The sequence below is a fragment of the Gavialis gangeticus genome, unplaced genomic scaffold (assembly GCF_001723915.1).
Source record: "Gavialis gangeticus isolate Ggan-Ray unplaced genomic scaffold, GavGan_comp1, whole genome shotgun sequence".
In the NCBI taxonomy this organism is placed as follows: Eukaryota; Metazoa; Chordata; order Crocodylia; family Gavialidae; genus Gavialis; species Gavialis gangeticus.
Window position 1 is genome coordinate 55654372 of NW_017729032.1, and position 14103 is coordinate 55668474.

At 41.5% G+C, this 14103-nt stretch overlaps 2 protein-coding genes across 6 annotated transcripts in view; both read right to left on the bottom strand.

Annotated features, from left to right (window-relative positions):
- CCDC169 (coiled-coil domain containing 169) overlaps nucleotides 1–1610 on the bottom strand; it is a 39490-nt gene extending 37880 nt beyond the window's left edge. For 2 of the 3 annotated variants that reach the window (XM_019524390.1, XM_019524388.1), the window contains exon 1: nucleotides 1437–1605. In XM_019524390.1, coding sequence (XP_019379935.1) covers nucleotides 1437–1507 — 71 coding nt within the window. In that variant the 5' untranslated portion in view covers nucleotides 1508–1605. Of the gene's footprint in view, nucleotides 1–1436 lie in introns of all 3 variants that reach the window. The other variant, XM_019524391.1, reaches the window with a different exon arrangement.
- Nucleotides 1611–2237: 627 nt separating this feature from the next.
- Nucleotides 2238–14103, bottom strand: part of SPG20 (spastic paraplegia 20 (Troyer syndrome)) — a 33444-nt gene continuing 21578 nt past the window's right edge. For 2 of the 3 annotated variants that reach the window (XM_019524386.1, XM_019524385.1), the window contains 5 exons: nucleotides 11016–11145; nucleotides 10010–10204; nucleotides 8913–9071; nucleotides 8719–8809; nucleotides 2238–3979 (listed from right to left, as the gene is read on the bottom strand). In XM_019524386.1, coding sequence (XP_019379931.1) covers nucleotides 3784–3979; nucleotides 8719–8809; nucleotides 8913–9071; nucleotides 10010–10204; nucleotides 11016–11145 — 771 coding nt within the window. In that variant the 3' untranslated portion in view covers nucleotides 2238–3783. Of the gene's footprint in view, nucleotides 3980–6516; nucleotides 6578–8718; nucleotides 8810–8912; nucleotides 9072–10009; nucleotides 10205–11015; nucleotides 11146–14103 lie in introns of all 3 variants that reach the window. The other variant, XM_019524387.1, reaches the window with a different exon arrangement.

Here is a 14103-nt window from a genome sequence, read left to right on the forward strand (position 1 = left end):
GTGCTCTGGCCTAAGCAGGACAGGGGCAGCTGGGGGTCCCCTCCAGCAGAACTGGGGGGTGGGGGGGCAGGGGACTGCAGATCAGGAATGAGGGAAACCAACATGGCCGAAAAATCAGGGGGCTGTAGCTTGGGGGTGAGGGGCACTGGCAGGGGACTGTGGGTTGGGCACTGGCAGGGCCAGGGGGTTGCGGGTCTGGACAAGCCATCGACCTTGGCAAATGGGTGCCTGAACGAAAAAGGTTGAGAACCCTGCTTTAGATCACAGATTTTACTTTTCCTTTTGCTCAGTAAGTGGCAAATTGCTCTTACTGTATTTGTCGCATATAATGCACACTTCAGATTCACACAGCTGGTGTTTTGAAGAGGTGCGTGTGTATGCAACATGTGAGTATACTGTGGCCATGCACATACATTCTCACAGACATTCAACTCCATTAAAAGAACAGTCCTAAGATTCCAAAGTCAAACATTCAAGTTAGGAAATGTCAGTAATATCTGACATCCTAACCGGGCTCCCTGGTATGTATGCTTTACAACAAAGGGTTTAATTACATGATCACATACTTCTCACTACTCTTTCCCCGAGGACCCCTGTCTCAGTGCACAGAAAGGATGGCATACACTGAATCAGGCTTAACCAGGAGACCATCCTGTCTCTGTCACTGCACATTTTCCAATTTCTGCAACAAATTAAATGGGGGTCCCGCATATGCTGCTCTCCATCACCAACCATCTCCAATTCACCTTCAACCCAAATGCTGAATGCAACAAAGGTCCTACAGAAAAAAACATAGTACGTGCTCATGTAATCAAAAGACTGTAATGTAACGCACCAGCACACAGGAGGCACATTCACATTGCACAGACGTTTTGGGCATTTCCTGACTCCTAAATGCTTGGTTTCCAGAGTCCAGCAATGATTTTTTTTAAATACAGCTTCTCATGTTCTTAGTTCTTAAAAGTTTTCGGGGGGGGGAGGGGGAGGTTATTTATCCTTTTCCTTTGGGCAAACTGAAAACCCAGCAAGTCTTATCTTGGGCCTGAACGGTGACCTCTATGCGGGCCGGCAGCAAGTCACAACCGTGAGATGGCTCACAGGGGCCTCTGCTGAGACAGTTGCTAACACAAGTGGCAGGATGCACCCCCTGGGAGTGAGCACACTTCCCAGGAAGGTCCCCAGCCAGTGGCTGCAGAGGAAGAAGGATGGGCGCTGGGTGTTGCTGGAGGAGGTCATGTCCGGCAGGCAGTGATGCTCCCTGCCCCTTTCCTGTGCGCCCAGCAGGGCGGCACCACTGTGCTCCCCCCAGCCCCACTGGCTCTGCCCCTCCCTGGCTCCCAGTGCCTGTCCTGGCCTCCTCTCCTGTCCCCCAGCTCCTGGCTCAGCCTGACCCCGCCCACAGGACCCTCAGCCTGAGGCACCGCCCCGCCACTTACATCATCCGCTCCTCCTGCCCCAGCTCCAGCCGCAGCTGCTCGGGGTCGCGCGCGCCGCCCGCCTCCCCCATGGCCCCGCCCGCCGGCCGTTGCCCTTGGAGACACGAACGCCGTCGCCCGGAGCGGCGCTCACGTGACGCGCCACCAGCAACAGTAAGTGTCGGGTCACATGACTGCCCTCCAGCGCGGCAGGCCGGCGGTCCACCTGACAGCTCCGTCAGGTTCCCCCTCCCTGCGAGATTCCATCGGCAGGGGCGGGGCCAATCACCCTCTACTGTAGTTGCTCACATACCCACGCGGCTACCCCCGCCCCCACAAGAATCAGGTGCTGGGGTCAGTCGCAGCGGAGTGCGCTGTAAGCAAGGAAACGCTGTCCGAGCAGCTTCCGCGGGACGCGCCCGTGCAGGCCCTGCGGGGAGCGGAGCCTCACCCAGGCACCAGCTGCAGAAGCGGACCGGGCCTGTGCTCCTCTATACCTGAAGAAAAGCATTTGTACCCAGAACAATCTTTGCGGAGCCTTAGTTGGTCTAATAAAAGATGTCATCTTCCCAAGAAACCTGGCCTCATACTTTCTGCAGCACCCTAACCGCATCCATGCCCCAGCTTTCTCTAGTATAAAAATATCAGGGGAAAAAGCCTTGCTGAACTGATGTTGTACAAGCCAGGGCTCCTGGGGACACGACTGAAGATCGAGGTCTAGTCTGTCACGGAGGAAGCTTCCCACATTTTCTTTTTGACTCCCAACTGAAAGCTTGTCCCTAGCTCTGAAATCATAAATCATGCCAAACACAAGTCTCTGACCAATTTTATTCAATAAGACACTCCATAAATTGCACTTCATGTGATTACTCTTTCGTCCTCAGCTTCTCATCACCAGCAGGTGCATGCATGCAACAGACAGCCAAAAATGCTCCACTTCCTCCTGTATATATATATTATTTATTTTTTTAATAGCTGTATATGTTGAAGTCTGATCAGTATGTATCACTTAACAGCCAGTTATTTATAAAAGTAGCAGCTCCCATTAGGATGGAATGTAGACGGATTATAAACGCGGCACTTTTGTTCACAGTGCAGGCTCAGTCAAGGTTAGAGCATATCAGGGTTGTGAAACCCACCACACAACTTTTAAGCCAGTAGCCGTGCAGTCTCTCTCAGCTTGTTCACAAAACCCTATGTATGGAGTTGCCATACAGCAAACTGTACAAGAAATGTCAATTTCTTCTCCCCTTAGAAACCTGGCAAAATAAAGCAAGTTACTTTTCCTGGGTTTCTCTCCCCCCTCCAGCACTTAAATTGTGTGGTCATGTCTTAACCCTGTACTCTTAACAAGACTGAAAGTTCCCTGTTAATAAGGATACTGCCCTTCAGTATTTGCTTCAGTATCTAGCACTAAACAATTTAAATGAAATTCATTTACATTCCATTAGAGGGCAACACTATCCATTGTTACACTATTACAGATCCTTCTGAAGACACTGCCATTATAGTAGCTTGATCGTAAAGCAGAGCAAATAAAAGGTAAATGAAAGCCTTTATTCAGAACAGTTTTCTAGCTGGAGTCTACAGACTTATATGATCAGAGGAAATATAGTCTAGTTTATATAAGACTGAATTTGAAAAGGAAACAAATTCAGCTCTCACAAAATGATTAATGTTCCTCCTATTGACTATTTCTGGGTTTTCAAGTGTTCCTCTTTCAAAGGTGACTTGTAACTTTAAACAGTGTAGTCAAATCTTTGGTTTGTAAATCTGATAAACTTTTAATTCAAAAAGGGGTGGCTACAGTTACCTGAGGCTCATCTTTCATTTCCTTATGAGTTTTGGTCTTATATAAATACATGCACTGCTGAAATTAGCTCTGGATTCTATTCCTTGGGTTCTAGAGAATAGTCTTTTGTCCTGCTAATAATCATGTAATTGTTGATCTTATGCCCTTTCTGGCTTGCTGAAATTAATTAAAACCATAATGAAAAATATAATTATAAACTCTAATAGCTTTACTCAGTGCCATCTCTGCAACTATGAATTTACAAAAATACTCAGAATAAATTAAGATTAGATTATTTATCTTAGTGCTGCATTTTAATATTTTGAAAAAAAGTGCATCTGGAAATTTATTTTTAAAGATAGCACAATTCACTGCAAATATATAATCTTCTAGTGGTTAGACTGCCACATCACTGGAGGAAAGGCTAAAGAAAGAGAAAACTATTACATCAAGTGCAAGTTTCAATAAGTTAGAAAAATAAAAGATAAATTTATGTTAAATTACAGGTTAGCAATACTTTCATTTAAAGTAAGTTAACTCTATACTGTAAGGCTTTAAGAAATTAATTCAGTGGTTTCATGTTTCATCCTTTTTTTCCTTCTTTTCCTTTTCCAGTACTTTATATTCATCCAACACAGCATGGCCAGTCTCCTTTGCAGTTTTCTTCACCATAGCCTTGATGCCAATGTTGTCAATGTTAAATGCTGTCACTCCTACGTTGATTGCAGAATTCACAGCGTTATCTGTAGCATGGCCGGCATCATCTCCATACCTTAAAAACACAGTGGTTGTATAGGTGAGAAAAGTAGTCCAATTCATTTTAAGGAAAGGAGAACTGAGTTCATTCCAAAGAATATGCACACAAAAGAATATGAAAGAACATAGCCTTGGTTCTTTAATGAGCTTTGTTAAAATATTTAAAACAGGAATACTGAAAGTTGCTGAAATTAATGTATCGTAGTGCTCATTAATTTCAGAACATTTACCAGTGTCAGAATATCAATGATTCCTCAATCCTGTTCCATACATTCTTCAGGACCTAGACATAAATGGTGCTGGGGGATGGAAAACTTGCCAGTACTCCCCCTCTCCTTTTTATTTTTTATTTACAACTGTAGGAAACAATGGGAAATGAGACCTCATACAAATCCCTGGGAAAACTTAGTGTGTAGCTCCCTCTGCACTTCCTTGTTGCATTAGGGCAGGGATGGCCAACCTCTGGCATTCATGTCTGGTGGCACAGGCAGTCTGTGTAGTATGCAGTAGATCAGAGAGAGACCAGAGAACGCAGCAACAGATAGGGCTGAGACCATAAAGCAAAAGAACAGATCAGGCAGCACACGGCAGAGAGAAGGAAACAAAGCAACAAGTCAAGCAGGGAACGTAGAGCACAGTGCAGCAGACTAAGCCGAAATCGAAGTGGTACTCAGGAAGCATGTGGAGCTTACCTGTGGCACCTGCCAGAAAGGGTGCCCCCACTGTATTAAAAGACTTGCACAAGAGGTGAGATTAGCCAAATATTAAGGCATAGGCCCCAGTGATGGTCTGTGGTCTGCCCTATCTATATTAACGTGATAGCTTAAACAGGTAGGCAAGTTAGATCTTTCCACTCAGAAGTTTCCCTAGCATATAGGGTCAGCTATTTTACAGAAGAGTTTGATATGGCTAGAGAACACCACAGTCCACCTAAGGCAGGCTGCTAGACAGTGCTTTAGCAAACTCTGGAATTTCACCTAGCTGACTACTGGAATTACAGCCTATAAGCCATGCTTGCTGCTGCTTCCTTTGAGGCCTGGCTCATCAGAGATAGAATCTTTTGCTGCCTTTAGTAATCTGATCAAAAGTTATATTTGTCGTCATACTCCTGAGTGCCAGAGAAGCATACCTGCTACCCAACCTGGTAGTTGGGCAGTGAAGCTGTGTTAAGGGTGCCCTCCCATCACTGCTCTTGATATCTTTCTCTAATGTACCTGGCAAAAGTGGCAAGGGTTTCTTTTTAATCCATAAATATACCCTTAGGATATCAGGGTCAGGTATTTTTTTTTTTTTGCTCGTTTGTTTGTTTTGAGAATAAAGGTAAGTGTGCGTCAAATACAAAAATCCAGGTCCTTATTTAGTATTAGCGGATCAGCCCTTGCAGCTGAAAGCTGGAACCAACATTAAAATTCAACAGGAAAAGCCTGTAGTATGTTTCTTTCAAATTCTTTGTTGATATAGTAGCAGCCTTAATTATGAAGGCAGATCACAGAATTAGTTTCACAGCAAAAAGCAATACATATTCACCAGCTTGATTAGTTGTTTCCACCTTTGAAACATTAAGTCAGTTTGCTAGAGCATCAACAGTCATAGCTGCACTTACATCATCATCCAGTGCACAAGAATATAATTGATTTATCTTTGTTCCTAAGCCTTACTATTTGAAGTACTGAATATTCACCCCAGCTCAAATAAAAAACAAAAAAAAGCACTGAAAAAAGCACACTAGTATGTAGTGTGATATCCAAACAGCTACTACTTCTGTAGCTATACTTGAATGTATTGTAAATTTAATTCCAATGTCAAAATTATTCACTCACCTACATAATGATTTTGCCTTTATGGAATTACAGTGGCAAATGAAGTGCTAGATGCAAGTTAAGGTCATTTTCCCACTAACTTACAGGCTTTCTGGACTTAACATTCCAAGATCTCTCCCTTTTTTTAAAAAGGGTTCTAGAGAAACGGGGTAACAAGAAGAGAGTATTACAGTCCAAGATGCTAAATCTAATGTTTTAGCTGAGTGGAAACATGGTTTTCTCTTAACTTTGCATCTTTTATGCTTAATTTGCCCAATTTAGCAGTGAAATTAACTGAATTTATCATGGTCTTAAAAATAAAATAAACTCCTGAAGGGTGATACAAAAGAAAAATTATCTGTTCTGCCATCTAAATCAGTGGTGCACAACCTACCTTTTGGCCTCTGGGCTGAATGAGTGGTGTGTGGTTGGTCTGCATGATCAGGCATTGCAAACCCTCCATGCCAGGCCAGCCCTGCGATATAGCACAAAGGGCCAGGTTATGCAGCATATGGGCGTCCTCCAGGGGTCTGAAATTTTGATAACAGGACTCCTAATTAATATTAGCTCTCCTGCTGCCAAATTTTCAGACCTGCTGGGAGCCCAAAGGTCTGGATGACCACTCCACTGGCCAGGGTTGAGGACCCCTCATCTACACTGAAACTTCACAAAGTGTTTTAAAAGTCCTGTAGAAGAAATAATCTTCAATCATCAAATAAAGCAAGTTGTAGCTAACTGCAAGATTTAAAGTTACTTAGTGCTTTTCACTCTTAGTAGCCGTTGATTGTTGATCTCTCTGTTTCCTATTTTTATATCTAAAATAGAAACAAACATTAGTATGATTTTAAAAGGGCAACAGGATACAACCCCTCTAGCCATTTCCTGTTAGAAATAATTATCATTCCATTTGGAGCAAGTGGAGTGATTACCACTCCATTAGCTTGGCAGAGATGAGAGATGAAGTTTTGATAGGTCAGACTCTTCTAAAGTGATATATGGAAGAGAAACAGACCTCAGTGAGAAGCAGGATGGTTACTCTCACATGTATATATGTTACTTGGACATGTCTAGTTCACAAAAGGGACAAAGAACCAGTATGCCCACTGCCAATATTTTAAGTATAGCTACTACAGATGCTTCCTACACAGAGGGAAGCCAACAAAACTTCTTTTAAAAATAAGTACCCTAGACATAAGGATATTACAAAGACATCAATTATTTTCTTTCCATGCCACTTACAAGTATTCTACCCAGCTTTCCACTGGCCTTACTGTATTTCTTGGGTCTACTTATAAAGAGAGACCTGTCGCTATGAAGTAGCACCCCCAGCACTGCAGGAGTACCTTTTCAGTCATCAGTGTATAATGCATCACAACAGAAACTTCCCACTTTTAATCATATCCACCGCACCTGGATACCTCCTGCATGCTTTCATCTCTGCCATCTCCTCAAACAGTTCTCTTCAATATCTCCTCATCTCTAATTTCTACCATCTGTCTTCCCATCAGTTTAGTAACCAATGCTCCCAAATCCTTCTACCCTTCCCCACCACTCCATTCTATTTGCTTCTGCAATATCTATTTCTATGCCCAACATAAATGAAAAAGCTCTAGTCACACTCTCCTTTGTTCACCCAACCGCTACTGCCTATAATTGAAGTTTCCTCCTTCAAAACCCTTCCAAGGTTTTCTTTAACACTTCCAAGTACAGGTAGGTGGGAAAAGGAATACCCTTCCTTATGTAGTCATATTATTTCTACTTCCTCAGAACTTTGGTAGCTTTAGGAAACTGAAGTAGCAACAAGAGTTAAGTAATTCAAAACACAGTGAAGTATTTGTGGACTGAATACTTTAAAAAAAGAAAGAAAAGAAAAATGATGCTATGTTGTAACATCCAGATCAAAATCTGAATAGGATTTCTGCCAACACGTCCTGAAAATTTTTTAGGACACAGCAGTAATGACAACTGTTGCAAAACCGTCACAAGACTCAGGATTTCAAAGTCAAAATAACTCCAGCTCACAATCTCTCAATCCAACCCTCAAATCTCGGTATTTTCTCAGCTGGTAAGTGGAGGGAAAGGGCTTGGGGGAGTGGGGAAGAGGAAAGAGATCAGGCATGTGCGCCCCACAGGGCAGACACGGGTTGCCCACTATGGGCTGGGGCTCTACACCCTGCCTTGCCCCAGTAACTCAGCCATGCGACCCCAGTGTGCCTCCTGCCACCAGGTGGGCAGGGGATGTGCTGCGCAGCCAGCACACCCCGTGTCCCCTGCCTGTCTGGTAGACAGCAATGGCACTGCATGGCTGAGCTCAGGGGCTTGATCTTCCCCCTCCTACCCTCTTCCCCCATCCTTTTCCCTCCACTTACCAGCTATGTGTCTGTCAACGTTTCTGTGTGTAACTGTCAGTCTGCCACTCACCCCCAAGCCACAGCCCATCCAGCCCTGTTGCTGCTTCTCACTCCTGCCCCACAGTACCCCACATCCTGCCAGTGTGGGGACCCCCTTCTCCAGGCTCCAAACCCCACCCACAGCCCCCAACACTTTCACAAATAACATCCCCCCCCCACACACTTGAAAAATAGCATCTCATGATTTACGTGCCAGTCTCTTGATTTTTTTTAAAAGTTACTCTCATGATTTCTGGCATGGTGGAACAGAAATATTGACACAGGGATTAGAATAAAACAAAACACCATCCAACAGGAACATTTATTCAGTTCCACGATTTAGGTAAAGGGCATGTCTGCTACTATTCACATACTAGGGGGGGGACAAAAAACAAAACAAGCAAAAAAACCACAACCAACCATTCACTGCATGGCTAAAGCAAAGTATAGTGAGGCTTCCTAAACTACTAGCCTGTGAGAAGTCTGTGTATTTGCCAAGATTCTTATATAAACCACAGTGTAATCCAGGGTACAGACCAATTTTAAACCTGAAAGAACCAACTTACTTGTATTTGACAGTGTTTACAGTCTCAGAAGAAACACTTTTAGCAATGCATTTTGCTGCAGATTCCAAACCTTGCCACACCGTTGAAAATCCTGTAAGAGTAAGCAAACTTCTTACTTTAGGCTAGCACACTGATAAATTAAAGTTAGTTATATAGTTTATGATACGTATTTAGGAAAATTCTTTTCTTGTTACCTTGAATTCCACTTGCTGCTACCACCAAGGCACCATCAAAAGTGGATTTCCCATCTTTGTCCTTCTTAAGGGACTCTGGAACTAATTTGCTTCCGTGCTTCTTCACATGTGGGGCTAACTCTTTTCCAACACAACTTGCTATAGAACACACTCCTTCAACTAACAAAATATACAAATACATTTTCAAATTAAGTCTCTTTAAAGCTCTTATAAAACTTTAGGGAAAATTGTTTGGTTCACTGAATTAGAAGTTCTATTGAGCCCCCCAAACCTACTGCACTCTTATTCCATTTAAGTTAATGATAGCCTTCTACATTCAAATTTAAGTACAGAAATAGCCTACTTTCCAGAGTTTCCAAAAAAAACCCTCTTAAAAAAAATAAAAGCTGACCTTGTAGTTAAGGAACTAGCCATAAAATAAAACTCAAAAATGAACCTGAATATCTAATACAGATTTTTCTGCATCTTTTCTATGTAAATGCAATGCCATATGTTGTCTCTTACTAGGACTGACTCCTCCAGGTGCACCACAAGGTATATCAATTTGGCCCCAGGAGACTACTAAGTTACAAACAAACAAAGAGAATGAAATTACTGGCAGCTAGGGTTGCTCAGCACTTCTAAATACCAGGCCCTTTCTTACCAAGATGTCTAAATATTGACGTATTGGTCTAATTTTAAATAGCAAGATTTGAAGACATTTTCTACACTGGTCCAGATGTGTTGACAGCTACAGGCTAAATGCCGCATTATGACTATTACCTTTAAAATGCAGGTAATTGCCACATAAGAAAAACATGACAACTTTCAACAATAATGAGACTAGCCAGTTTTTGAATTCAATGCAGCCAAGTTGACTCCAACCTGTATATTTGAAAGTGAATTTAAGGCTGCATGAAATATCAGAGCAACATGCTTGACCTATGGGTTTAGAAGAGACCATCTAAGGGCCAGATACAGTAAAAAAAAAAAATAGGGATAACTGATCTAACAGGTGATAGACAGGAACAACTAGCTGACCTGCAAATCAGGTCATTTCCGTCCCTCATCTAGTTCCTGCAAAAAGTCCATGTTTTATTCAATACAGAATGAATTACCTAAAAATTGGCTGACTTTCACAGCTCCCCCAGTAGCTTGCTTTGCCACATGAAGCCCTTTTGCTACAGTTGGATTGATTTCCAGAGGTTTTTCTTCTGGTTGAATGTGTTCTCGCAATTTAGAAGCTCCTTTGTGGATGGCTTTGCCAGTGTATTCAGCTCCTTTTATTAGGCCCCAGCTTACCCAGGATGCCCCTTCAAAACAAAAATAAATTTGTTTAAGATGTGTAATATTTATAGGCTTGTCAAAAAAGCTTTTGACAAGCTCTTTTCTCTCTCTCCTTCCAGCCTTTGATCTAGTAACATTCTTAAGTTATATACCTATACTACAGATGGCACCTCTGAGAGGGAGTACAACTTGCAATACAAATTAGTTACAGCAGTACTATTTTCTGGTTCCTCTCACCCACTTCCCCTCCAGCCCATCTTCATCTTGCTCGATTTAAGACAGAACTAGCAAGTCCTCATCCAGCTTAATTTTCATACAGATCCAGGTTAGTCATTTCACTGTATTAGCAAGGTCAAGGATAATAGCCGCACATTCCTAGGTGTTAGTTGTTTTCCAAATGTCACATTCCAGTCTCCTCATATACACAGCAACAAGGTATGATCAGTTGGAGAAAGCTCTTGAGAAAAAAGAGCATTTGCACACAAGTAGTGTTGGTCTAAATATTACTTTTCTGATAACCCATTCAAGTTGAACCCCATTAGGACCCATGGTCACAGCACAGGCAACACAGGCCTTAAGGTTGTGCTGGAGGTGTAAATCTGACAAATTCATGCTTTTGCCATGACAAGTTAAGGACCGAATCAAGGATATTTATCTTTAAGAAAAAACAGGACATAGACATATTTTTCATTAACATAAGCAACTCACAGGGACTATAACAGTTCTAATAAGTGGCCTGAATTAGTGCTTATTAGCAGCTGTGAGTTTAAACAATATGGTTTAAAACACTACTGGAAGGAAGTTTACAAAAACAGGAATCCTTTATTTTGGCAATACCTGATAAGATTCCATGGGCTACTTTCTCACTCCATTCTGGCAATACTCTCTCTCTCTCCCCACTTTCAGGCTGTGGCTGAATGTGGACAGTTTGGGCCAGGTTAATCACATCACCTGAAGCTTCCGAAGGCTGAAGGAAGAAAAATACATCAAACTAGTTAGCGCAACCTATTGGTATGCTATGTAGCTGGCTACAGAGTATTTTATTTCTCGGGTAAATTGACTGAGGGCCTTGTCGTACGAGAGAGTCCATGTTAAATCCATATGGTATTAAATTTAGAATGCATTCTGAACAGTCATACAGTAATGTTTACTACAATCTCCAACATGCACAACTTGCTGATTATTGGTCCCAGCCCTGGCATTGCATCAGAGTCTTGGACTGGTTCTGGTGTGATCCCATGGCTGTGGGCAGCTGGCTTTCAACTTGATCCTGGAGGACCCTGAAAAGTGAAAGATCCCAGATCTTTCTTCCTGACATGTATGGCTTTCCTTGTCCTACGTAGGACGTGATACAGCAGAGGGAACCCTGGCTGATGTCACAATTGCGTGAAGACCACAAATTGTTCATATTATCTCCATGGAACAGCTACATGACAGCTGAACACATTACTCAATACAAACTAGACAAACTGCTCATATAACAGAGTTTTAACTTTCTGCATGAGTACACTTAGCATGTGTTATTGCTTGAGCGAGTGGCTGCTTGCATTTTAAATGCCCATAACACATATTAAGTGTAATGTGCAGCAAGAGATTCAGTGGCTTTCACACAGAAAGACGGCTTTAAAAAAGAGAGTTTTACAATGTTTTTTGCAGAATTACTCTGTCCAGCGACAAGGTAAACAATTTACTTCCCAACAGAAGTAACTCGGCTCAACTACTTTACCAAATGCATCTCAGCACATATTAAAAAGCATGAAAAATGAGAAACATGTCCACCTATTTCGCTTTCTAAGAGTAAAACTAAATCTTTGCTGATGTCCAGTATGTAAGCAGAAGTCTCCGATATTCTACCTTTATTCACAAAGTCCACCTGCAACAAAAGAATGCAGCTTTTTCTAGGAAGTTGCTCTCATCCTCCCCGCTCAAATTTATTTATAAGAGGAGTTATTCACTCCATGTTCTCCTGACGTTTTTGTAGCCAGGAAATCTCCACGGTTGTACATGATGCTGCCTTTCTTTTCAGGCTGAGTAGATTAACCATTTGCCTTCATCCCCAATTTGCTAAAGCCCTTGGATCAGAGAGCAATGCCCATCACTCAAAGGTAGCAGTTACCAGCTTGATGACTGTTTTTCATAGAAGCAACTTTGCTGCAATTAAGGGTACATACGCGCTGTATAATGGACTCTAGTTCCAAGTAGAGGACAAAGGAATGCTCTCCTGGACTAAGCTGCCAGTCCCAAGAGAAAAATCATACTAGTACAACTTAAGTACCCAGAAGGTCAAATACAAGTAGTTGAAAAGTAGATTGGTTGATGTTGTAAAAGAAGAATTGTCTAGGAGAAATGGAAAAGACCCAATATAGTTATCACCTAGAAATGCAAACATAAACAAGAGTCAAAAATACAGAACAGCACAAGGAAATTAATTTCAATACCTAGAGCCACTTAAGTACTTTTAGAAAAAAGAAAGAGGGGGAGAAGAGAGAAGGCCACAAACAGGACTGTTTATTAAAGAAATATGGACAGAGAGGGATTAAAAAAAAGAGATGAGACCCTATTTATTCCCGTTCAACAACTAGAGACATTAAGTAACATGCTACAGACAGTTAACAAGACATCTATAATGATTTGTAGGCAGAGATTTAACCAGTCTTGCCACACTATTTTGATGTCAGTAAATTCAGCGTATTAATCAGTACAGTAACAGAATGACCAAAGGTACAAGTTTTTTTATTATTTAACAATATAGGTTTCTACTCAATTTTCCCCTAAAAAGGTATATACACAAACCTTAATATATACATAGTTGGATGCATTATTTGTATCATCAACTAATTTTCAATGCTATAAACTCCTTAGGTGATTTGCTATGCAGCAAAAGCAGGTTATTTTGCAATGTAAAACAACATGTATGTCACTATCAGTCAAGTCACTATGTACAGCTGGTAAATGGATTTTTATCAGCACTACATAAAAATGGGATTAGCTGAACAACTGTAGGCCAACAAATAATGTTTCTATATGGCTTTTCACCACCTCTTGCTAAACACGTGTTCGGAGAATTAGTTAGCTCTGATGAAGTAGGCTGTCACATCTAAAACCTATGACACCTAAAACCTTACACCTCACTGAATGAATTAAATCTCTGGTGCCACTCTGCCCTTCGTTCTGCCTTAATACTTGTTAAAGTAGCATGAACACCTGGCTGTCAGAGTGCAACTTTAAAAGAAAAAAATTCTAATTCGAGTTCTATTTCACCATCTTGCTCAGAATTCTTGAAACTGAAAAAGCAATCTCTTATCAGTAAAAGAAATAACACAGAACTTTTAAAATTGGTGTCATCAGCCAATCACTTGTTGTAAAGAATGGAACATCTACAATTTTTACAAAATTGACCATGATCATGTGGCAAGTGTAATCTCAACAGAAACATTAACGACAATATATACAAAGGATTGAATTCCTACTGCTTTCTGGCTAACAGTTAAAAAAAGCCATGTATTTCTACTATTTAAAAAATACCACCAGAATTCATATTAATTTAAAACAGAAAACTATACTCTCTAGTAAATACTGACAAAGTTAGTTTTCAACTAAAATGAAGTTACTGAACCATACGTGGACACGTATGATTCTAAGAGGAAATGTCCTATTAGAAGTGTGCCCATGCATCAGATCGCTTTCTGTTCCCACATGACTTTCAAACCCAAGATGCACATCAGTTTGTCTCAATTATTCATTTCCTTCCCTTCTTCCCCTTCCTTTTCAATAAATTTCCTAACATTACTTTCTGTAAAGTTAAACAAGTCACTGCACCTACAACTTCATAAAAAGTCCCCAAGGCTCACAGAAGTTGACATTTCTATTTAACCCCCTCCCCTCCCCCTCACCACTCCCTATTAAGCAGGAATTTGGTGTCTGC